The sequence below is a fragment of the Falco peregrinus genome, chromosome 7 (genome assembly GCF_023634155.1).
Source record: "Falco peregrinus isolate bFalPer1 chromosome 7, bFalPer1.pri, whole genome shotgun sequence".
In the NCBI taxonomy this organism is placed as follows: domain Eukaryota; kingdom Metazoa; phylum Chordata; class Aves; order Falconiformes; family Falconidae; genus Falco; species Falco peregrinus.
The window spans coordinates 29,300,760-29,324,559 of record NC_073727.1 but is presented as its reverse complement, the minus strand read 5'-3'; the positions used below and the strand labels follow the sequence as shown (position 1 = coordinate 29,324,559).

General features: G+C 38.4%; 2 protein-coding genes across 3 annotated transcripts in view; one reads left to right on the top strand and one right to left on the bottom strand.

Moving 5' to 3' along the window:
• The window catches only part of NT5DC1 (5'-nucleotidase domain containing 1), a 148,545-nt gene that overhangs the window by 109,044 nt on the left and 15,701 nt on the right, over positions 1-23,800 (bottom strand). The window lies entirely within an intron of this gene.
• COL10A1 (collagen type X alpha 1 chain) lies at positions 13,159-22,234 on the top strand. The gene is given in 4 exon segments (XM_005243735.4): positions 13,159-13,959; positions 14,546-14,699; positions 20,081-21,441; positions 21,443-22,234. Coding segments are annotated over 3 exon segments (2,034 nt in total). The 5' UTR covers positions 13,159-13,959; positions 14,546-14,560; the 3' UTR covers positions 21,977-22,234.

Sequence of the window (23,800 nt, the reverse complement as noted above, 5' to 3'; positions counted from 1 at the left end):
ATTGTTCTTTAGGAAGAGCCAGGAACATTGCAATACCAATCTTTAAAAGGTTCTCCAGATGCAAGCTTCATAAATGATTGGGAGGAAGAAAAGAAGAAGCCCCATTGGGAAGAGATGACCTGAAGCTGGCATACTTGTGAATTTCAACTTTTCCAAAGTACTAGTTTCTTACTCTTAGGAGCTGTTTGGCAAGAGGTTCTTAGAGGAAGCAAATATCAGTAAGGAGAGAGAATGCAGAGACAATAAATGATTATGCTTTCAATTACAGAAATATAAAAGACACATAGAGGACATGTATGAAATATTTGTATTCTTGGCTTTTTTTCTTGTGAAGAATTCATTTTAATTTATAGTCACTTAGTCTTAACACACAGCACTTCCAACATCAGTTTCTGTAGATTAAACAGCTTTTAATAATAATATTAAATATTATGTCTTTAATAGCAATAATAATTAGTAAAGACTGCAAAAGTCTATTTCCTCAAAACAAAAAAAAATGGTGCCCTGGATTATAAAATCGTAAGAGAAAAGAGCCTGACCATTAAAATAATTACCCAACGTTATAACATTGTTTGCTTCGTCTCTAGTGGAAAATGTGAGGTTTCCTCAAGATTAGGTTTTCAGACAATTAAAACATTGTCAAATTTTCACCAGTCCAACTTCAATTTCTTATATGCTAGGCTTTTGCTTTTTCAGAAAAATTTGTTTAAAACTGTTTTCCATTCATTAATAAAACTATCAGGAAAAAAATGTTTCTTCCCTAGCTCTGTGCATCCATCTTGCAAAGCAGCTTCAATTCCTTCATTCTTTCCATAGGTTTGGAATTTGTCACATATTGGTGTAATGTGCAAATATCTATTATGCCACTGTCATGAAATTCTATACAATTATTACAGATTTCAGATTGCATTTGCACAATAAAAACTTATTACAGTTTGGCAGCTAAATGCTCCTCAAGACCTCACATCTACTTCACTGCTTAACAGACTACATTCTGAAAGAAACAGACTTTCTTTTGGAAGAGACAGTAACAGAGTATAACTGCCTCTGCTTTGTCCTCCAAGCACAAGAACAGAAACTTGAGATGCCTCTTATGTGCCTTCCAGGCATGTGGCACAAGGCATAGATGCAGAAGTAAGGAAAGTACTGTGCTGTAGGCATACAGGGAGCTGGTAGACTTTTGATGGGCCATCAACCTGATTGCAGAAACTCAGAACTAGGTTCTTAGACTCTATAAACTCATTTTCTGTTAAATAGAGATTTGGGCCATATATATCCTTTAAAAAGCCATCAGAGATTTTATCCACATTTGCATAAACCAGTGTAGATCCCATTGCCAAAAAAAAAAAAAACAACCCAAAACCCCTAGTATTTTACTTTTCACTGTCCAGTCATCTTAAATGTAACATGATGCCATCAAACCTTGGTGGCAAGTTGTTTGTTGAGACTTGGGCAGCACTACAGTCTTTTCCTTACCATAAGTAAAACCGAGGACTAAAAAATGTTTTGTTTCAGTAGACATTTTAGATGTAGGCCATAAAATAAATCCAAACACAATATGTAGTCTTGTTAACTATCACTTTTTTTGCAGTTGTATGCATGTAAATATTCAAAATAACTGCCCACAGCTAGTAGACACAAATAAGCATGTGCATCTATGCACTTAGGTGTCACATTGGTCCTTCACGTAACCTAGGAATGAAGGACTCCCAAGGATAGCATGTTAACAACTCAGGAGAGAGGCTTCTCCCAGGGCTCTGAACAAACAGCCCAAGGCAGTTTTCCATCAGAACAGTCAGATGGTAGTGTGACCCACACTATCTTTCAGGAGAAGGACAGTTTGAAAATACTGAAATGTTAACTTGCTCTCTACTCTTGAAGTTGCAGAAGTGACCTCTCAACTGAGACAGATATTCTGATCCTTTACCTCTATGGCTGTTTTTGACTTTCCATTCTCAAAAGACCAAGATTTTGAGTTCCCATGAGATCATTAAGACCTAACTGGGAGATTATAGATAATATCACTGTGACAACTTTAATAAAATTCTCTAGAAACTACAGATTGTGTTTTTAGATAATATGAACCTTTACAGAGAAGTCTTTCTCTGCTTCTAAAAGATGATCCAGTAGAAATTCAGGTATTCCAAAGCAGTTTTAGAAAGAACATGACAAAAATATGTCCATTACCCCCTCTAAGTTTGTGAGGTAACGCAATGCAAAAGGTTGTCTTATCTTTGGTTTTGCATTTTTGATCCCTAAAAACTGGAAAAGGTATTAAAATTATCCTATACTACTATTAAATAATTTAAGGTTGCCCACAGATTATTCCACATATCAAAGAAATTCTGCTCATGCTCCTGCCAGCTCTTGGTTTCCCAGCAGTGTTGACACTCCCTACATGACTAGCCTAAATATATTTTCCCTTAAAGTACCTTCAAACTATTGGTGCACAAACAAACAAAAAAACCTGTTCTAAATAACATGAGTGTCTCTGACACAGAGTACCGCATGAAGGCCTCAGAGGGAGAAATCTGCCAGAAACAGCATAGTTCACATAAACATCCTGCGGTCATCAGCACAGCCCAAGGTGGAATCCAACACTGAAACCCAATACAATTTATGTACACAGGACATACCAGAAAAGATCTGGATTTAGACAGGTATAAAAAGGAACAAGGAGGAGAATATGCTAGTAATGTTAATTTTACTTTTACTTACTAATAGGTAGGTAAACAAATACATCCCACCATAGGTCTATAGACATAGGAAGTCTATTTTCTGAAACAATAAGCTCTCTCTGAATAAACTAACATGCATTCTTGGTGACCTAATACTTCAACAGACAAACAGTGTTATGTTTAGATCCTGAAAAAATGAGAATGTTTAAAGATGCTCAGCTTTATATAAAAATATTTCACGCTGGTAAATGAAAAGGTTTCAATCATAAACCCAAATTCCAAATGTCATTTCTGTAACTTCTAGTGAATTTGCAGATGGATCTTTTGTGTATAAGGATCCTTTTTGATGCTACTGCATCTGAATTGAATACAGAAGTCTATTTCTCACTTATCCCAAAACTGTGAAGTACCTTTAAAAAAAAAAACAAAAACCAAACAAAAAAGCTAGCAAGCAGAATAAAATTGCAAATATAAAGACAGAATTTTGCCTTGCTTCTAGTGCAGAATCAGACAACTAGATACTAATTGGATAAGCCATGGCAATAAGGCAGTATTGAATCGACTCCACCAGGTTTAATGATAAATGATGTGATGTAACTAGCATGGATAAAATGTATCAAGCAAACTGTAGAAACCGCATCAAATAACAGCATTCATTTTAGCCCTATCTTCCCAGATTCCACACTTTTAAGTTGAAAAGTATTTTTTTTTTTATGCGTAACATGGCAAGCTGTCTCAGAACATTCAGGGTTTACGTATATCCTGCCTTCTTTTTTCCATGTTAAAATGTCCTCCTAAAAATTTATGATACTTTTTTCCTCTGCAGACAAGTAGTTATAGCAGCTTTCAAACTGGAATCTACAGCTTGTGGGAGGCCAAATCCTTGCACCATTTGAATAGTCTGGAATATGTGCTAGGGAAGACAGGCGCTTGCTTAAGTAATACCCCTCTTCACTTCTGTCTGAGGTGAATCTGTAAAGAACTCCAGGATACTTGGAGTAGATGTTCACTACAGATCAGTTCTCATGCTCTTATATTTCAATGTCATAGCGGCAACATTTAAAGACATTTCCCAGCCAGGAAACATACATTAAAAAACCCAAAACATTTTAAAGATCTAATCAGAAACATGGAACTAAGGCAATTTGGACAACAGACTTCCTTTGCCAGAGGTTTTCTAAAGTTGACTTTCAAGCTCTGTAAGGACCTACTAAATCCATTCAGTAGCGAGAACAAAATGAAACAAATACAGTTTCATATTCAGAGTACAGTGAGTTTCAAACCTCAGTCACAACAGTATAATGTATAGCAAAATGAGTACACCCATGAGCATGCCTCAGATGCAAACGCACAGTACACAATCCCAGACTGGTTGTAGATGGAGACTGCTCATTCCCACTACACCTTGGAGCACAGTGCAAGCTAACCACAAAGCATTTACCCTGTCTGTCCCTCTGGTTTTCCAGCGGCTCAACACAGGTTCCAGCCAGCTAAGTATGGTAAAACTGCTTCATCTTTTCAGTACTAAGGTCCAACAGCCTGTATACAGCCAGAAAGGCTGGGTTCAGGCCCAGGATAAGGCACGTACTCTTAAGATGGTTTAATTTCCAACTCAGCAGTACCCAAACATCATTTGTTTCTCTTGAATTTGTGTATTATATAGGCTTACATTCACCTAGTATGGTGAACTGCTCAAAGGTCTTCCCCATTTCATTAAAAGTTTGATCAGAAAACAGATGACCTGAGCACCAGGAGTTGCCATGTCCTCCCTCCTTTAATCTTTTGTTACTAAAAGAAACCCACAGGTTCTACAAGAATTTCTCAAGAAAGATGTTGCATGACAGAACCATAAAAATCAGACTCCACATCACAATCTGGATATATGTGACACAATATCACAATCAGATAAATGACTCCTTTCCTCCATATACCATTTCCTATCCTATAGGACTCTCTCATCCCCCCTTCAAGTTCCTAACTCTTTATCCTGGTTATCGCAGATTGGTGGAAGACTTATTCCACTCCAGACCTGCAGCAATACCTGCATGTCAGAAAATCTTCCTTAAAATCTGGCAGCAGCCTTCTGCTGTAGCATATGTCATCGTCAGTAGCTGCTGACAGCAGAGCAGCCTCCTCCTTGCTTATGGACTATGAGTTGTTTAACAAAAGGAGTCCCACAAACTTTACCTTTGTCCACATCCCTAGCTAAGTTACTACCAAAAAACCTGTTTCAAGAACAAACACTGGCTTATTGGTTGCAGATCTCACAGAATAAAATGTCTCACTTGTTAATGAATCAGATGGGGACCTGACATTTGTGGATTCAGTTCCCTGCCTCTCAACTTCTCTGATCTAGTAAATCCATTAAGACTTAAACACATCCACATTACGGCACTTTAACCACATACAGTCAAGCAGCCATTACCTTTCCATAGCTATATTCTTAAGCTGTGATAATTACAAAGTCAAAGGTGCGGTCAATTTACTGCGAATGTCCAGAAAGGCTTTAGTGGAACCTGTACACCTAAATCCAAGAGTAACACACTCAAAATCTCAAAGCACTTAATTTTTGCTTGCAAAGTTATCCACTTCTACTTCTGTATGCAGCAGAAACACATCAGGTTTATCCATTAACCCTGTGGAGATCCTTGCTTATATCTCACCATCAATGGGTGCAGAAGTCATCGAACATCGCCTACAGCAGGAGTTCAGTTTTTGGTTCTGCCATTTTCTACAGTAACAGCAGGATCAGAAAGTATCACCACTGGAAACAAGCTGACAGTTTGGTCAGGTTGTCTGTCATGAGTTTAGCAGTCCCTATCCTTCCCTGGTATCTGGATATTTTTTTGTATCAATAGTTTGGGAAGTATTTATCTGCTCCACATAAGAACCACTTTTATATAACTATCTTTCAATCCTCAAGCCTTTGAATATGAGAGCCTACTGGTTAAAGTACTATAAAAAAACATCCTTCACATTCATGTGATTTTTCTCCTATTAAATGCAGGAGACATTGAAGCTTGTACATTTGAGTCAGGTAATACAGTAAGTGTCACCTATAAAATTTTGCAGCCCTGATGCATTTTCTGTAATAATAAAAAGCAGCCACTTCATTAGCGCTTTATTACAAGCAGGTAATTATGACTCCCCTTTATGACGATATAATGCTTGTAAAAATCCAATCTCAGCTAAGTGAAACTAAACCCAGTCCTATTAATGATCACCAGGAACAATTAGGCTCCATGGACTCAAACTTACTTTGCATAAGGGAGAGAGTATAGAAAGTTTATATAGAATCATAGAACCGTTTACGTTGAAAAAGACCTTTAAAATCATCAAGTCCAACTGTTAACCCAGCACTGCCAAGTCCACCACTAAACCACTGCCTTAAATGCCACATCTACAAGTCTTTTAAATACCTCCAGAGAAGAAGACTCTACCACTTCCCTGGGAAGCCTGTTCCAACGCTTGACAGCCCTTTTGGTGAAGAAATTTTTCTTAATATCCAGTCTAAACTTGATGAGTTTACACACAACGTGAGGCCATTTCTTCTTGTCCTATAGCTTACTACTTGGGAGATGAGACAAGACACCCACCTCACTACAACCTCCTTTCAGGTAGTTTTAACAAGTGGTAAGGTCTCCCCTGATGCTCCTTTTCTCCAGGCTAAACAACCCCAGTTCCCTCAGCCACTCCTCACAAGACCTGCATCCACCATATGCCTATCCAGTAACAGAACTTTCCTAAGTTTCGATTTAAATAAATGAAGACAGCAATATTTAAAATACCAGTTTTAAAAAAACAAATAAATCCCTTATTTTTAAAGTGAACTCAGACAATTTTTATTTGTTCTGGCTGTAAAAGTCTGGATCTTCACTCCCTCCCCCCCCCCCCCCCCCCCCCAACCTCTGGCACATGTTTTTAAACATGAATGTTTAAAAAACAGCTCTGTGCCAATTGTCCAAACCACAGCAGGTAGTAAGGTCAATGAATGAGACTATTCAGCTGGCTGACTACCTGCTCCAGTGGGTACACTTGAAAAAGCAGCTCAGTTACACCTATTTTTCACCAAGTATTTGGAAGATTCCCCTAATTATGGAATACCTGAGGAAGCTGCTTGAACTTTTTCACCTTTTGGAAAGTAGGAGTGGTTCCTACATTCTTTTACCATGTCTTCTACAGTATTCACTGTGGTCCAGGGAGTCTGCAGAAACCTTGTGCCCAGCAGGCACAGAGGTAAGACAAGGTATTAAATAATCTAATAAAAGTCACAGAAAAATAAAAAAATAATTTAAAAAGCCACAAAACTACTCCTCCCCAGGAAAATATGACTATTTAGCTTTTTTACATTTTTATGTGAATGCTTTTTAAACTGTTAGATATCAGGTTTTTAAACATCAGGCACTTACTAAAAAAGAAAGAACACTTGCAGCAGTCTTTAAAGACCAACTGTATATTTCAGGTGTTGAAAAATAATTTAACACATTCTGTGAAATGATCTGGACCTATGGAAAACAAGCCTCCCTCCTTCCATCACTCCCAGGAAAGTCTGATTGCATTTTACTCCAAATCAAATTCTTACGTTTAGCTTACAGGAAAGCTTCATAAACCACTGTATTGACACAACTGAGTGTGCAGTGAACATCAGGCAGAAGGCTTAAAATGAGCATCTCCAGGTAGAAGGAACTGGAAATCTCTTCACCTGGTTATGTTTAAGCAGCTCCAGAAACAGTTTTGTGGAACCCCCTCATCAAAATCCAAAGTCACATTTTCGTACTTGCTTGGGCTACTCAGTGGTCAGGCCTCCTGAAAATTTTTCTTCCTAAACTGTGTACAAAGTTCACTGGATAATGCTGCTCCTCCCCTCCATCAGGAAGGCACAAGTCCTGCCATCACCTGCATGTTTACACCTTCAAACAGATCTAGTGAAAATCCAAAACTTTAAATATATGAACATGTAGAGGAATGAAGCTGGGTTAATTAATATTAATAACATACAGCTGTGGGCTGGCTTCAGGGGTGGTGGGTTGGCTGATGTAGATACAGTGCAGCTGTGGCTGGTTCTGTTAAGGGGTTGGGCAGCCAAGAGAAGATTGAGAACGTGCCCTGGATGAGGAGAAGGCAGCAGAGGGACTGGCATGAAGAGAATGATGGTATGAGATGTTGCAGCTTGATAGTTTTGAGAGTGCTGCGACATGAACACTTAAACTACTTAACTAGAAAAGCATTTCTGAGAGAAAGGATTAATATCAACATATAAAAACAGCTTTGTCTTCTCCATATCTTGGAAATTGATCAGTTTTCATTTACAGCCAGACATCTGATAGGAGTTTCAAATTAATGCACTAATTTGAACAATATTTGTTGTTTTTACTTTCAGAGGCAAGGGAGGGAGGAATAAAAATGAGGGAGGAATAGACAGGCCAGCAACATACCCAAGGTACCGCAAAACATCCTTCCTAACACCAGTACTTCTGTTTCGTATCTTCTACTCTAGTCTCATAAATTCTCTAAGATGGGTGGAGATTATTTTATCTTTATAGAAGCATAATGAAATGGGGCCACAAAAAATGTAGTGTTGTTAGAAAGCATTATGCAATAATACTATCTGACTGTGGAATGGATAAACAGAAACTCATGTCAGAATCGGAGCTTTCTCTATAGCCTATGTGGAACACTTTTCCTGAGCTTTCAGCGTAGTTATTCAGTGCCTCTGCAAGTTAACACAGTCAGAATACAACTACAAATATTTAATTTGGTGTCATCTATTTAAATATACTGCTATACTAAGTAGAGCTCCTATGGTCAACAGTTATCTGAGCTAACAGCACAAACTGGTCAGCAGTCAGTTTTGCAGTGCCAGAATAAATACAGACCATCTTTCCATTACTACTTGAAAGTAGGACATTTATTCAACCACAATTACAAGTGTTAAAAGTATAAGGACTTTAAATCTATAAAAAGACTAGTACGGGACTGTAGGAGTAAACAGTTTCCTTTGTTTTGTTTAAAGAGAGAATTCTTTATTGTACCTCAAAATATTAAGATAGATAGGATTACACAGCCCTGCAGATTACTTCAACAAGCCTCTATTGATTTCAAAAGATGACATGCATTCTGAAACGCAAAAGAAATCTTATTTATTTTGCAATTAGCAAGGTAAGTATCTTCTTCACCAAGGTATTTTCTAGTCCCATGCAGTCTAAGTGGTTAGTGTTGGAACAGAAAATACCCTCCATGTAAATACAAAGTATCAACAATTACAAAACAAAAGCAAAGCCAACTTAAAACCCCCCAAAAACCACCCCCCAGATTTCCCACAGGTATTGAATTCATAATTTTTTCTCCTTCCTACTACTTTGGGTTCATTTGACTGTCAGCAATAAGCAGCTGCAAAACCTCTGTATTAGTCTCCCCCATTACAGTACAGTGGAACATGTTTCTTTGCACTTCCACTGAGGGCTTACCTGTCCACTAACACAGGAGCATGCAAACACTCTTCACCATAGCGGGACAGAAAGAAAGAGAGGACAGTTTTAAAATATGGAGTTGACATGATTTAGGAGCTTCCAGAGTGTCAAAGTGCACCACAGACTAGGAAACCCAATTACTCCTTTAATTTCATGGCAGGCTTTCAAACACTTTTTAGAAATTCCTGAGTGCCTTTCTTTGAAGAACTTAAAATTGGAGACTGGAGAATTTCTTCACCAGAGATGGTGCTACAAGCTATTATGGTCATACGTATATTGTCATACACATATATATTGTCATATACATATTATTTTGCATATATTTTGCAAAGTGGTACCTACCATGAGTTTTGGGTATAAGCACTTTAATAGAGGAAAACTTTTCACACACTAAGGTTAAGTCTTCAAAGGTTACTTCATGCAGATAACAAAACTGGAACCAACAACATCAGAAAACACTAGTCATAAATACTGAGCCAGAGACAGCAAAATAATTGTGTTGTCTTAACTGTGTTAATAATTGTGTTGAGATTTTCAGTCATCAATAAAAAGCTACTCCAAATGTTTCAGACTACTTTTTAAACTACAGGAAAAATCTCCCTCCAATGCATTCCCGTCCCTTTCTTCACAGCTGAGATTACCCAGCCAAACAAAAGGAGTAAACAACACCCACCAGGTTCCTTGAGTACCATATTTTAACATAAATAGTAATTATAAAGTACAAAAAGTTCAGGATTAAGATTAAAAGCCAATTATTAAAAATAAGACAAATTCTGAGTTAAAGCTGTAAATTATTACTTTCAAAGGACTCACAGTTCTTTTCCTCAGCATCAGTTACATATTTAGCCAGTTTCCAACCACTACAAGGACCTAGCCCAGTCTTTCTCTGAGTTTTGCTTCTCTTCTTCCCTTTTTTTGGGGTATGTATTCATGAGGGTGGTGATAGGGTGGGTGACAGGGAGTGGTTGCTTGTTTTATTAAAATTTATGCTTAATAAATACGTTCCATACTTTGCCCTTGGAAGTAGTTACTTATTGTGGGACTCATTCAAGTCACTTTGTAACTTGCAGGAGTGCAGTGAAAGTCAGTTCCCATTTCCCAAATCATGATATCACTACCATGTCACTTACACCGACTCTGTGGGAGTAAGACACTGAAGCAACAAGGGGGGGTTGGAAAGCACGTGTGAGCGCTTGCTTTCCAACAACATTCAACAGCAAACTGGAAATTCAGTCAGCAAATACGATCAAACACTGCTGCTGCTGCAAACGGCATTAAAGACACTGTGATTCCAGTACCTATTTCAAATGGTCCAAAGAAACTATTCTGAGTCTTTTTATTGCAGCTAAGCTTAGGACTTCAGCTATTACATCACTGTAGCACCTACCACGGCTACCTCTACATGGGAAGAAGCTGCCAGTACATACTAAAAAGCAAGTTTTGTAATGGTGCAATGGATCAAATGTTATTCCTCACTATTACAGTAGTAGGACGGGGAGCATGAGGGAGCAAAGACACCTCCCTTTGTAAGCAAAAACAACTTTCTGAATGCATAACTATAAAACAAAAACATCTGAATGTCTATACTTTGAAAACAAGAAAGGTTATTTGCATACCTATTTAAAAACATGCTGTTACTATAACCAGGTATATACAAGTATGTCTACTGCATGTATTTTTGCACATGCAAAATATACCGAAGGCTGCCTTTTATATGCATGCTTAGAGCTAAATATGTGCTAGTGCTCTGCCAATAGGAAATATGCACAGCAACAGGGAAAACATAAAAAAGCAGTGAACTCCAGTTCTCAGTTTCCCATACCCACAAAAAACAAAACCTCAAACCAAACAAGTAGCATAAGATAGCACAATAGAGTGGAGCTCAGGTTAAACACAAGGACAACAGGTTTGCCTTTTGAGCCCACAGTCATCCCCGTTTAGAGAAACACGTAGAGATTATTCACCTTCCTGCCCAGAAGGAGCCAAAGCAGGAAGCGAGGCTGCTGGGTAAATATCAGTGTACATTATTGGTGCTTTTGTAACGTAAGTGTGCCTGCTTTGGGGGTATTTATGAATTAGGCTAGAAATTAGCATGAACCTGTGTGTGCACAAAACTGTCGCCTGCTGTTCTTAACCAAATATTGTCAAATTAGCAACAACCACACTTCCCACTGAGGGCTGTATATTTAAATGTTTTAAAATCAAAAGCTATTTTTAGATTTATGTGAACCAAAAAAAGGGGTTGGAGTTGCATTTCTTCAAGGAGGAAATAAACTCTATGCCCATACATTTGCTGCCTCTGTCAAAAGCAAATGACCGGATGCTTACTTGAATTTATAGATACTAATTTTTAAATGAAACACCTCGAGAAGTTACACAAACAACTTGAGGACAAACCTTCCTTCTCCAAAATATTAAAAAGGAACCGAATGCACGTATGGGAGGTAAAAATGCTATCTCAGACATGCAAACATTCTCTGAAAACCACTGACCAGATTGGGCATGCAAGCTTAATGGAAAAAGCAGGCTTCAGTCTGAAGACCCCTGCAGCAGAAAAGGTTTATTTACAAAAATGGAACATACTGCTGTTTAGAGGATGGCTAGGAAGAAGAATAGAAGAAAAGAACTGTTCAACAATACATTAAATAAATTATTGCAGCAGCCTTTAAGTCACAACATTAATACAGCCCTCTAGTAAGCAAAGGTATTAGCACAATTGTAAGCAAAATAGACTTGATGGTCCATTGGTCTCTTTCAGTACAGTAACTTGTGTTCTAGGATATTTGCCATAATACATAAAAGCCAAAAAAGTTGAAGAGTGTGGAATTAAACAAAGACACAAAGCAGGTAAAATTCAGCCCACATTAACCTGTCATTCCACAGGACAGCCACACAGTTCTGGGCTATCAGCTCAGTCTTTTGGTTGGAACGGTAACAGGTGTCCCTTCTGTAGCTACCGTGCATGAGAACAGTAATGTATGTTATTTATTCATATTCCTATAACATAACATGCTAGTACCCTTTCCTGATTATCCTAATACCAATTGTAGAAATACTGTACAGATGCATACATGTTCTTCTGCATAGTTATTGCTTGTACCTCACCAAAAAGCTCCTCAGACAGCTTCCATAAATGTCATAAATAACCTTGAAAAATAAATACATGCTCATTTCATCAGGACTATAACTTGTAGAACATGCTCAACTTCCTTTAGTAACAACACATATAAATTATCTCTGTTTTTCAACCAGTTTTTGGTGCAAGGGAAACAAAGAATTTCAAACACATCCAAAAAAACCTGCAAGACTGAATACCATATAAAAATGTCAAAAAAGTTTGCAATTAGCAGAAGAATTTTAATACATGAATAATTTATATGTAGGGATTTTCACTGAGAATGTTTGATAAAAGTACACTAATATTTTGTTCTCTCTTATTCTGCCCTTTGATCTTAAATGATGTTTCAGCATCCCAAACAATTCAAGGGTTGAAAGTTACAATTTAGTACTGAACATTAATCAAAGTGACGCTGAAACACTGTAAGATTCCATTATTTATTAAAAAAAAGAAGTCACAATGTGTGGATTAAGTCCATTAATCAAGACTGGTTTAACAAACTAACGGCTATAACTGGTTTATAATCTGAAGGAAAAAAAAAAAAAAAAAAAAAAAAGAGAGATAAGATGTAATCAAGTTTGATCCACCAGCAGTAAACCAGCAGCAATTTAAATTTACTAAACTGAAACCATTTAACAGGAAACACATGCATTTAGAAGTACAGCAATAGCTGCATCTGATTGAACAAACCTTAAAAAAAAGTTAATTGCTGACAGCAGAAAAGCTAAAAAAAGCTCCATCAGCCCCAAATAAGCCTGTATAACATTTGCAAATTTAAATTTCAATGTATTTGTTACAACTAGACACAATGAAGTTCTCATTGTGTCAGGTAAGCTTGCATTTCATACAAGTATGAATTTCAATGTATTTGTTACAACTAGACACAATGAAGTTCTCATTGTGTCAGGTAAGCTTGCATTTCAAGAATTCCTAATGTCGAAACATTACTGGCAGAATACATCATACACATAGTACTGTGCCTCCAGCATCAAAACAGAAGTCTAGAAATATAATGTGAAACTAAGAATCACCTAAAATAACTACTTAAAAGTTCAGGTTCTCACAAAACTCTCTTATTAACAACTTAATTGATTTCAAGTTCTCTACTTATATCCCAACGAACAATTACTCACATAAGTAGTCTCTACAGACTTCAGAGGGGTTATTCCTGAAAGTAACAGCTCACCATAGTTCAAAATGTATAGTTCTTCCCTTAAAACATTACAAAGAAATCCAAATGAAACACTTAGAATTACTCATCTTATTTAAATTCATTATTTTTTTTTCTCCAATGTTATCCTTCTTAGTTCTAAAAGCTCTAAAAAAAAGGGGTCATAAAATTTTAGAAAATAAAAGCTATAAGCAATATAATTTCATCAACAATTAAGAAATCTAAGGGAAGAAAAAAAACCACAACCAACCCCAAAACCCCGTTAACAGGACCTAGGACGACCGCCCAAAATAGCTTCCCCCACCCCTAAAAAACACACATAGACACACAGATAATTACTGCTTACTGATTTTTGGGGAGGAGCTTATGACCAGCAGTCACCCAACTAGGGGGAAAATCGTATAAATACTCAAGGGTTACACTTGAAATCATCAGCTTCTGCTCACTCACCAGTGGCAAAAGAACTCCTCAGTAGAGGTTTCACTGCTCTACCACTCTGCATTGGAGCTCTGCAACATTTTGGTATGTTATGATTTCATTTCATTCTATTCGGTTTTGAAGGTAACTTCTATAGGCTACATGTCTTCTGACTGGGGAGGGAAGGGGGTTGATATTTAAGGGCCAGTAATAACATCCTTACTGCCACCAGGGCTATTTGAAAGGCTACAGATGAAAGCCTGGCTTCAAGCAAGGCAATGTGAGATTTTTGCCACTGATGCTGAAGGAGCCAGGATATCGTGCTTCATTTCATGAGTTTTGATACACGCAACTCCAAACTTACGTTTGGAGCTCTGGTGTAACTAGGAAAATAATCACTGTTTCTGAAGACAGTGGTTTTAAATATGCTGGCATCCATTTAAAATTACTCTTTTCCTAAGAGTGAGACTATTGCCTTTAGGCTACCTATACAAGATTCTAGCATTCAAAGTGATAGGAATACAGATTCCTTTTTTCTTAGAGGATTTTTCACAACTAGTGAAAGCAGGAGGAAGTAAGCACAAATAACGTTACTTTTAATACCAATACTTTAAGAAAACTCATTCATGCACCAGAAACAGAACTGAACAGCTCTTCTTTATAACAAACTTTTCCTCCCCTTTTAACACAGAACGGATTTGGAAACATGCATTTACAAATATCCTTACTGTTGCCATTTTGTCTGAACATTGTCCATGGTAGCGATGGATATTTTTCTGAGCGATATCAGAAACAATCCAGCATCAAGGGGCCACATTTTCTACCATACAATGTAAAGAGTCAAGGTAAGTATATTATTATTATTATTTTTAATAACACAATTGTTCCTAGTGGGTCAATACATGACAAAAGCTCTTTGTTTATACTACGGGTATTCAACTTTCACTAGCAGTTAAGTTTTATTAAAATAATGTCACCACTGCAGAAAGAACTGGCAGTGGTTCTGGCAGTTGCCTCCTATTTACAAAGATGCACACTTGTCACAAAGTTTTTTTACACCATCATCACTAAAAGCATATAAAGCAGAAACAAAATCACTGCTACAGATCTGATCTTCAGTAGTGGGAATAATAGAACGTGATTGTGTACATAATTATTTACACCCTGCTAGTTATCAGATTTCTTGATTAACACAGGGGTTTCTAACAATAGACCTGTCATCTACAATATGCAGAAAGAACTGTTACATATTCTGTCATTTTATCTCTACTCAAAACAGACTGTAGCTGTGAATTTAAACATATCTGATACACATGGCCAAATGAAGACCTGTTTGAAGTCTAGAAAGGCAAAATAAATTTATATACAGTTGTAAAAAATGTGGCAAACCTCTACACAGTTTTTTCATAAGTGATTTAAGCTTATACTTTAATTATCAGACAAATCTCATAGTAATATAACAATTCTAGCTTTATTATAAAAAGTACTCTTAATTTCATAAATCAGTCCTATGGCAGATTGTATAGGCCATACAGAACTGCAATGCTATACATTGTGACATCTTATTTCTGGGTATCCTCTCCGATCTTGGAAATGAAATGGGTAGCTATACCCAGTGTTTGAAACTATTTGACCTCTGTATTTTTTTTTCCATACTTAGACTAAAGCCTTTTTAAAAAAAACAAACCTTGAAATCAAAACTTCTAACTTCCTAGATACTGGTTTTATTTCATGAATTGTCCCCCAAAGTATGATCAGCAGTCTATTTGTTTTAGTGATGATAATTTTGAAGAGAACTGAATCTTCCTTACAACCATACCCCCCCCCCGCCCCCCCCCCCCGCCCCCCCCCCCCCCCCCTTAATTTCTTTCAGACATCACTGATTATTCAGAATAGCTTTCACCTTTGCTGTGTCTCATCTACTTTTAGTTGTAATCATCATATTTGGACAGAAATTAGGAAACTGAATGAGGGACTTCAGAAAATAGCATTTGCAAATAAGCTTCTCTTCAGCAGAAAGAGGACATTTTAGGCTACATCTGCACTAGAAAATAGGGTAGCACAACAGAAGTAGATCTGGAAAGCAGAAGAGTTGCTGCTCAGAACATTGCATCCACATTACATTAATTTAGGAGGTTTCATTTCAGAATAGCTCTAGTCTGATCCTATGGACTGGATGCCCATGAACAGCACACACAGCAGCACACATCAACCCCAAAGACACAGCCCTGGTCTCATCCCAACCAGCTCCATTCTACAAGCTCCAAGAACACTCTGCAATAAGAACCAAGTGAAAGCAGCATGGCTGGGAAACTTACCCTCCAAATGTTCTTCTGGGCTGTACCAAAATACCATCATCACAGTTTTCATCCATTGCCTTGAGCACAAGAACTTTCTGGAACCCTACCAGTACTCTCAGATTGAATTTAGGTACCTGAACATAAAGAGCTACTCTGAAGACTTACTAACTGGAATTCCAAATGAGTTAAAGCTGCATTTCTTCCCTCTCCCCTCATTAAATTTTCATAGTGTTTTTCCATTAGTTTATTCAGTATCATTTATATATTTTTTAAGTGAAGTACAGTATTTACTTGGTTATCCTCTACCATACTTCCCTTACTTCTCTTCTCATAGTGGCTTTTGTTCCCCTCTATAGAAAACATTGGGAAAGGGGGAAACCAGCAGCAAATTAAGGGAGGAGCAGGGTAGACAGGAAATGGGGCGAAAGGGGGATATTAATTGTCCTGAACTAATTTTTCCACTTTATATACCAACACAACCTAATGTGTTCATACTTAGAGCGAAAATGATTATATCAACATATGAGTATAAAATGTTCTCTATTTAGGAAAGGTAATAAAGACTATATACTAGACCTTAAAAGCAGGAACAGCCTATAGTTTTACAGACATGGGAGTCCAGTCACCCAAAATTGCGTGACAAATCTTCATTTGGTGAACAAGCATCAAAATGGATGACTGGAAAACCACTCTTGAAAACAACCATCCTACAGAGGGTTTTTAGGAGAATTAAAAAAACAAACAGGTAGACTTAGAAAACATAATTTCTGATCTGTTATGATCATGGAAGAATGAAAGAGGAGATTACAGAACCAAAGTAATCTAACTGTTGTCTAACTAGTGAGTTCTTCTATATGCAAGTAACTCAAGTAGCATATGGCAAGTTTTTCATCACAGCTTACTTTTCCTATTTCATCACCAAACATTGGCTTCTGGAGATTCAGTTATTAATAAGTTTTCTTTTTGCTTTGTACAACTTTGAAATTTTAGCTCCAGGATGCTTTTTGACAGTGTAGGCCCAACCTGACTCAGGACAACATGTAATATTTATTTTGGTAATCAAAACCTATTAAAGCTTCATTTAATTTGGTGACATTGTTTTAAAAATCTTGCTTGACAGCTCCCCCATCAGAATATACTTTCCTTTTCTGTATGTATTTAGTGCTTTTTAACATTACCAGGACATCATTTTTAAGCCAGCAGCTCTTTGGCTTGGAATGTTTGAAAAGTCCTAGTTGAGAATAATCATGACTGTTCAGCAATGCTAAAATAAGCCATTATTACAGGTTATGTTAAAGTCTTCATAATTAATTCAATACATAAATAGGTTTTGACTGCATTCAGAGAATGTAAACCAATTTTGCATCAAGATATGTGCCAAGACATACAAAAAAGTAGCCAACCACTACTTCAATTTTCCTGGTAGAAATCCTACTTTATTAATACATTCAGCTATCCCTTCCTCGGAAAGCTTACTGTTGTCTCTAGACAGCACAATTACCAGACATCTTAATCTAAAAGCAGCACAGCTTTGAAACACTATAGCTCCTCACAGAAAATTTCTATAACATGAACACTGACAAAGCTTTAGCATCTTATGCCAAAAAGGCAGCACCCACCACTTTGTGAACCTAGCACTGATATGAAATTGCATCTAATACATGGTAAAAAGCAATAAAGAGAAGCACTCTGAAGCTTAAGCCACATGCAATTTGCCAAAAAAATAAAATATATTAGATCAAGTGCAATAACTGCATGTTACTTAAACACAGCTGAATAAAATCAATGTTGAACAAAATTCCTTGAGTTATCATTATGAAAGAGCAGACCTAACTGGGGTCACTGTTGTTTTCTGCCAAAGTACCCACATAAAAGCTTGGTTTTGAATTTGATGCAGCTGATGTAGAAAACTATTAGTATTTTTCCCCTAATGCTTCACAACTGAAACAGCATTAACTCAGGAATCTGCTTAGGTATTTGTATTGAGGCTTTGATCTGACCTGCCTGCATTCCCTGATGTGAACAGTTAGTTTTTGAAGTTCTATTCATATATAGAACCTATGGAATAAATTGAGTCCTCCAGCCAAGTAAGCTGTTTTCTCTGATGGCAGTTCTCTTACCTGAGGTAAAGAGAAAATGTAACATGTAAAGAACATTTAAACACTGCTTCTGCTGCAGGGTACATGTTAATTCTGATAGGCTTTTAAGCCTTTCCCAATTTTTTTTCACAATGTAGTTCTTAAAATTTGCCATATCTTATATCACCTATATAACAAGAAAACCAACTTGGAATCGCACCTTATTGAATCTGGGAGCTCAGTAGTAAGAAATACAATATGAGTAAGATAGGGAAGACTGCACCAGGCTTATGACTGGTACTCACAGAATCCACAATTGCCTTTGCAGCTGAGAAGGATGTGTGCTTGCATTTTCAGTTTTTCCATAAATCACAGATACTGCTTTCTTTCTATGTGTAGGATTTTAACAACTATCTTCCTTTTCATTGCCTTAAGGAGGATGAGATAGTAAGGTGTGCAAAATAAGGTGATATGCATTTACACTGATTTTACGCATCAGCAAAAAAGAAAATGCACTCTCTATACTTGGTAGATAAGAACAATTTCCCTGGAATATAGGAAGGCAGCAACTTTGCAGATGCAATATCAAACCAAAATCAAATATATTTATATACACATTTCTATTATTTTTTTTAAATAGAATATGTACAAGAACAATTTTCTTCCTCCATCTCATGTTTGCTTCATCAAGACTAGCCACAGACTGGAAAAAGCAATTACCCAAGAGACAGGAGAACAGTCATTGCATAAACTGTCATATATATATACAAACACTGCTCTTTTTGTGAGACTGAAATGCAATTTTTAGCTGATCCAGTTGTTGATCAATTATCAATCTTTTCTAAACAAGTATTGAACAGAATATGCTGCCATTATAAAAAACTGAATCCAGGCTGTTCCTATATCCCTCAGTTTTTATTTTTGTAATTACTTCTTAAATTAACATTCATCATAGATATGGTGTTTTGTTCTATAAAGTTGTCAGCTGCTTCAAACTACTGAATTAGTCTCACAATATTGATATTAATCTTGTCTGTAATGTCCCACAAATCAGCATCCTAATTCCAACACGAAGCTGCAAGCTCCCCCATAGTGCACAGAAAACTAAGTAGTGAGCTTGTTTGTTTATTCCTCTATTTGTGACATTTGGTTAAGTGGCTCCACCTGCTGTTTTGGTAACTAAGAAAATGAAGCATTATTAAAAAGAGCAACACCATGCCAGAATTCTGACTGCAGGAAGATGAATTATCAGTTGTGACTTTGCCACTGTGTGACATTTTTAATGACAAACACAAATCTTTAAGACAGTATTTGAATATATAACACTCACATGTTTACCAAAAAATCCCCAGAGCCATAGCCCACTTTTGAAAGTTGGGGGGAGAAAGGAATAAAATCTCATTACTTAAATATTGCATGAACTGGTTTCAGAAAAGCAGCTACACCTGCACAGGAAGCTTTTTCTGGTTTTGTTCATCATCAAGATGCAAGTCTGATGACTTGTTAAATCAGTTACCTGAGGTTTGTTTTTTTTTCCTTAATAGTTTGCATCTACTTGCACAGCATTTTTTAAGCTCTCTGATGACCCTCAATGTATTGAAGTAAAAAAAAAAATAATTCTAGAGACCTCATAACTCAGGACACAACTCCAACAAATTTGCACTTGTAAGAGCTCTGAAACACTTTTGCTCTGAACATCAGGTTCTCAGCGACCAAACACAGTATATTAATAAGAAGCTTGACTTCCATAGGTTCAAGTGAAGTTAACCCTTCGCACATTTCACCACCACGATATAAGTCTGCAAATGTTATAACTGCCCTGGTTTACCCATTTCCTCTCTCTTACAGGTGTGCAGATAAGGGGTGAACAAGGACCCCCTGGTCCCCCAGGCCCTATCGGGCCAAGAGGACAACCAGGTCCTGCAGGAAAACCAGGGTTTGGAAGTCCTGGTCCCCAAGGCCCCCCTGGTCCCCCAGGTCCACCTGGATTCTCTGCAGTTGGAAAGCCAGGCGTGCCTGGTCTACCAGGAAAGCCAGGAGACAGAGGACTACATGGTGAGAAAGGAGAAGCTGGACCTGTTGGGCTTCCAGGAGCAAGAGGGCCACAAGGACCCCCTGGCACTCCCGGCCCTGCAGGACTGTCTGTTCCTGGCAAGCCAGGACCACAAGGCCCTCCGGGAGCTCAAGGGCCGAGGGGCCTCCCCGGTGAGAAGGGAGAGCCAGGTATCCCTGGTATAAACGGACAAAAGGGAGAAAGTGGATTCGGTGTTCCAGGCCGCCCAGGTAGCAGGGGCCTTCCAGGCCCACAGGGACCCCGGGGCCTCCCTGGCCCTGCTGGGGTAGGCAAGCCTGGTGAAAACGGTCTTCCAGGTCAGCCAGGTATGAAAGGTGATAGAGGCTTACCAGGTGCACCTGGAGCAGCTGGTATCCCAGGTCCCCAGGGTCCCCCAGGAGAACCTGGAGAAGCTGGCATTGGCAAGCCTGGGCCAATGGGACCACCAGGAGCAGCAGGCATCCCTGGAGCCAAGGGACACCCTGGACCTGCAGGCTTGCCTGGATCCCCAGGTCTTCCAGGCTTTGGAAAGCCAGGATTGCCAGGGATGAAGGGACACAGAGGGCCTGAAGGTCCTCCTGGCCTTCCAGGACCTAAAGGAGATCAAGGCCCGGCTGGTGTGCCAGGTGAGCCAGGGCCTGCTGGGCCACCAGGGAACATGGGCCCTCAAGGACTCAAAGGCTTGCCCGGTGAGAATGGCCTACCAGGGCCAAAAGGTGACACGGGCCCTGCAGGCCCCCCAGGATTCCCAGGGGCCAAGGGTGAACGAGGTCTACCAGGATTAGAGGGAAAACCAGGATACCCAGGTGAACAGGGTGTTGCTGGTCCTAAGGGGCACCCAGGTTTCCCAGGTCCAAAAGGTGACATTGGCCATGCTGGCCTACCTGGCTTGCCCGGTCCAATGGGTCCACAAGGAGTTAAGGGAGTGCCAGGGATCAATGGTGAGCCAGGCCCTAGAGGGCCTTCAGGAATACCTGGGATCAGAGGTCCCATTGGTGCCCCCGGCCTGCCAGGAGCCCCTGGTGCGAAAGGTGAGCCAGGAGCACCAGGGCTGCCAGGCCCAGCAGGTATTGCTGTGAAAGGCTTAAGAGGACCCATGGGACCTCCCGGACCCCCCGGGCCTAAAGGCAACAATGGAGAGCCTGGCCTGCCAGGCCCCCCCAGGTCCTCCTGGTCCCCCCGGCCAAGCTGTAATCCCACAGATGCCTGAAAGCTACGTTAAAGCAGGAGAGTCTCGGGAGCTATCAGGAATGTCTTTCATGAAAGGAGGCGTAAACCAAGCTCTTACAGGGATGCCAGTGTCCGCTTTCAGTGTCATCCTCTCCAAAGCCTACCCTGGGGCAACAGTCCCCATCAAATTTGATAAAATCCTGTACAATAGGCAGCAACACTATGACCCCAGAACAGGAATCTTCACCTGCAGGATCCCTGGACTGTATTATTTCTCCTACCACGTACATGCAAAAGGAACAAATGTTTGGGTTGCACTCTACAAAAATGGTTCCCCACTCATGTACACTTATGATGAATACAAGAAAGGATACCTTGACCAGGCTTCTGGCAGTGCTGTCATTGATCTCATGGAGAATGATCAAGTATGGCTCCAGTTGCCCAATTCAGAATCTAATGGTCTCTACTCCTCTGACTATGTTCACTCTTCTTTCTCAGGTTTCCTATTTGCTCATATCTAACAACATCCCACTTACACTGTCCTGACACTCTTTCCTTCAGACCATTTTGACTGGGCGCTGATCTGATTTGTCATTAGCAGGCCATGCAGCTTCAATTTTGCAACAGAAATGGAGGAGGAAGTGAGAAGGTGAAAGACAGTCATTCAAACCCAGTAGAATATTGTATATTTTTAGAGAATTGTCACAATAAATTTGTTTCCAAATGATGGATCAATTGTCTGACTGAATGCAACATTAAAATTTTACGAATTAATATAATGCACCAGACTCTCCCTCTTTTTTTCTTTCCTTTTTCTTTCCCTGCACCAACCGTACCCCCATCCCCCAAAGGAAAATCACAATTTGTAACTATCGCTTTTCATAAAGTACTCATTCAGGACTCTAGATTATATTTCACTAAACTTGAATTAATTGAAGGTATTATTAAAAGTAAAGACTCAGATACACAACATTCATCACAAAAATTGGATATTATACCTCAGGTACATTCTGCTATCTGTCTGCTTCATCTTTAAGCTATCAAACAGGAGTCAAGAAAACAACTCTAATATAATACATGCCACATCACAGTTTTAATTTAGTTCCACTTTTCTTATTAAGAACTACCTTAGAGAAAGGTAGACTGATAAATTATTACCTGTTACTGAAGATCTAAGACTTTTGCAATATGAAAAACCAACCAGATTTGAAGCCTAGAAATCCAATTAACTTTGTTTAATGCATGTTTTCTAAGCTGCAGCAATGAACTAGTTCAATACTTTTAAGCTCCTAATGTTCTGTAAAACTACAATATACAGAATACTGTAAAAGAATTATCAGCAAATCCAGACATTAAGAACCTATCTTCACAAGTACGCAGACATGCACAAAATCAGAACAGCTTTACCACCCCAAAATTGGAGACAATCTTTGAACTGATTTTCCCTGAACAGTTATTTCCTTTAAAACACAATAGTCTGAGGAAGGTATTTTACTTACACGGTAAATCTATCAGATGATGGAAGTAATTAGTCAGTACACATAACCATATTTACCATACCAACATACACTCATGCCTCACAAACATTAGATATAACATTAATTTGCTGTAACACCATGAAAAGTTAATGGTATGAAGTAAACCAGCTTAGTAAAATTAGTGCTTATAAATTATGAAACCACAGTAGTCTGATCAAACATTTCTTCCAATGACAACTACCACGCACATGCTTTAGAAGTCTCATATACATCAAAACCTTATGAACCCTTCAACTATTATTTTTAGCTTCATTTTTTTTAAACAGAAGCTTTTAACCACTTACACTAAAAGTACGTAGGCTTAAGTTTAAAAATTTCTCATATTACCATTTCTTCATGAAGGCAGAACCTGAGACTTGTTATGTTGTATACATTTGAAATCACCAAAGTACTTGATAATATGTTGGGATTAATAAAAAAAGTGAGGACACTTTCAGGTCGATCCATTATTAGCAAAACCATATAATGTTTTGAAAACTTTAAAGAACTACCAAGCAAGTAAGCTTGTTTTTTCTCCCCCTATTAAGTGCTGCTGGATAAAGAAGCCTGTGGTTTAGGCCATACTTTGGTAAATTAATAAATGCTTAAATAAAGAGTGTAACATGAGATCTGCTTATTTTAGCAGCCAGGTAGACCTAGGCAAGCAAATTGGTACTGTTATTGTAAACACTGCACACAAATCTTTGTATAGAAATACTAAAGTGGACAGTATCACCATTTATAAGTAGCAATTCTGCTATACTTTTCTTTCAAGCCAATATAAAGCTCAAGAAACTTGAGTCTGAATTGTCTAAACCCGCTTTTCTA